At 41.2% G+C, this 2305-nt stretch overlaps 1 protein-coding gene across 1 annotated transcript; it reads left to right on the top strand.

Annotated features, from left to right (window-relative positions):
• Positions 1-283: 283 nt before the first annotated feature.
• Positions 284-1150, top strand: LOC147861312 (glutathione S-transferase U19-like). Its single transcript, XM_087323936.1, has 2 exons — positions 284-682; positions 779-1150. Exons 1-2 carry the CDS (start codon positions 347-349, stop codon positions 1133-1135), a joined length of 693 nt encoding a protein of 230 aa, XP_087180062.1. The 5' UTR covers positions 284-346; the 3' UTR covers positions 1136-1150.
• The last annotated feature ends 1155 nt before the right edge of the window (positions 1151-2305 follow it).

Genomic DNA, 2305 nt, shown 5'->3' with positions numbered 1-2305 from the left:
TTTTCTTGTCTTTTTTTACTTTCCTTGGGAAGCAAACAAAGAAATACGAATCCAAAACCCATTGGGAATGTAAAAACATCTATTTGTTTCTTCCTTTCATCTTCTATCTTCTTTCCTTTTCCTTGGGAAGCAAACAATGAAATATGAATGCAAAACTCTTTGAAAACTTCTATGGTTCATCTTTCCCAACCCTATAAATAGAGAATCAAGACTGGTCCAAGAATCCAGTAAAACAGAGAGAAACAGAGTCTAGAGTTAAAGTACTAGCACTAGAATTCTGAAACAGAGTAAATTCATTCGTACTAGAATTCCTAGAGAGAGAGTGAGTTTGTGTGTGTGTGTGGCTATGGCCGAGAACCATGGGGAAGCTCAGAAGGTCCGATTGCTGTGCTTCTGGACGAGCCCTTTCTCTCAGCGGGTAGACATTGCTTTGGCCCTCAAAGGGATCCACTATGAGAAGCTCTCAGAGGACTTGCCACAGAAGAGCCCCCTCTTATTGGCTTCCAACCCTGTGTACAAGAAGATACCTGTGCTCCTCCATGGTGACAGAGCCATCTGCGAGTCTTCCATAATTGTCCAATACATCGATGAAGCTTTTGATGGCCATCAGAATCAGCTGCTTCCGGCCGATGCCTATGGCCGGGCCACTGCCCGATTCTGGGCCGACTTCGTGGACAAGAAGGTTAAACAATCTTCTTGATCATGCCAAAGAAGGTTAAAGAAGTATTTCTTGCTAGACAATTCTCACCATATCTGATGCTTCTTTCTTTCTTGACAGATATTCGATGGAATCGTTCAGATCCTACTTTCGCAAGGCGATGAACGGAAGGCAGCGGGGGAGAACCTAATGAATTCTTTGGAAACCTTGGAAGATGCATTGGGGAAGGTATCCGAAGAATCTGGTCTGCAATTCTTCGGAGGAGAGAAGATGGGGTTTGTAGACGTAATGTTTGCTCCGTTCTTCTGTTGGTACTCTGCTATCGAAGCGGTGGGAGGGTTCAAGTTCGGCCTCGAAGAGAAGTATCCTCGCCTCCATGCTTGGCTCAAAGCTTTCGAGCAATCATCCGTCGCATCTGTTCTACCTGACCCAGAAAAGATCACTGAGTTTGTGATCAATAGGTTTAGAAAGAATTAGGGTTTCTGAAATGTTTGGTTCAGAATTAGGGTTTCTGGCTTCAGCCCAAATTAAATAAAGCAGGATGTGACTTGCATCTAGTCTTTGGCAAATCCATGAGAGCCTTTGCTTTGCTTTGATCTCTTCATGGCCCAAAGGCTGCAAGAATTTGGTCCAATGCCTGAGTATTATACTCCATTACTTTGTATTAAGAAAATGTTTGGTTAAATTCTTAAAGGATGTACTTCCATTACCATCCATTTGCAAATGGCACTTTGTTTTTTTACTTTTCGTAACTACGTCGGTTTCTCATATTATGTATTGGCGACATTGTCAAGCCATCAAAGGTTGAAAAGCCATTTCTTTACGAACAAACCGGTAGTGTGCATGATATAAACTAAAATCAGAAGTTTACATGACAAATCCAATGCTGCATTAATGAATGGAAGGGAAGAGAACACAAAGCAAGTGTTATTAGTGTGCATGATATAAACTACATTCATAAGTTTACATGACAAATCCAATACCATATTAATGGATGGAAGGGAAGAGAACAATTAGTGTGCATGATATAAACTAAATTCTTAAGTTTACATGACAAATCTAGTGCCGGATTAATGGATGGAAGGGAAGAGAACACAAAACAAGTGTTCATGAGTGATTATAATTAAATTGAGATAAATTAATTCATTTCCTTGACATCATTTTCTTCTCTAGTGTTTGTGTTGAGCGAGCAAGCTAACCTTGCGCCAAATTGGCTGAAGAAGCCGAGAGCCGGATCGAACGGAGACCGATCGACTAGACCTAGTTCGACTTAATAAGTCGAAAGTTGAATCGGCTGCTAGGCCAAATCAGACTGCCGATCCGGATGGAATCCGATAGGCTGTTAGGGACTTATATTCCTATTTTAGTAAATAGGAATTGTTGAGAGACAAGGTCAACATGGTTCGAATCAGTTGAAGAAGCCAAGAGCCGAGAGGCGAATCAAATAAAGTTCGATTTGGGTGAGTCTAGTAGGATGGATTCCAAAAGGCCATTGAGGGCCTATATTCCTATTATAGTAAATAGGAATATTATATAGGCAGAATTAGTGTCAGGCTCATTTATGAGCATTCAAGTACTGATGGTACTTGTGTCAGCTCACTTGTGAGGGCTTGTATAAAAAGTGCTCACTAAGCACGGTGTATGTAC

The sequence above is a fragment of the Azolla caroliniana genome, unplaced genomic scaffold (assembly GCF_043228905.1).
Source record: "Azolla caroliniana isolate FFs.n. ecotype wild unplaced genomic scaffold, voAzoCaro1.0.p SCAF_8, whole genome shotgun sequence".
NCBI lineage: Eukaryota > Viridiplantae > Streptophyta > Polypodiopsida > Salviniales > Salviniaceae > Azolla > Azolla caroliniana.
The sequence above is the reverse complement of the archived record's forward strand: the minus strand, read 5'-3'. Positions and strand labels throughout refer to the sequence as shown.

Bases quoted from the DNA above. Each gene is read 5' to 3' on its own strand.
- LOC147861312 (XM_087323936.1), top strand. From the start codon at position 347: ATGGCCGAGAACCATGGGGAAGCTCAGAAGGTCCGATTGCTGTGCTTC. The intron at 683-778 runs GTTAAACAATCT...CTTTCTTGACAG, and splicing joins CCGACTTCGTGGACAAGAAG to ATATTCGATGGAATCGTTCA.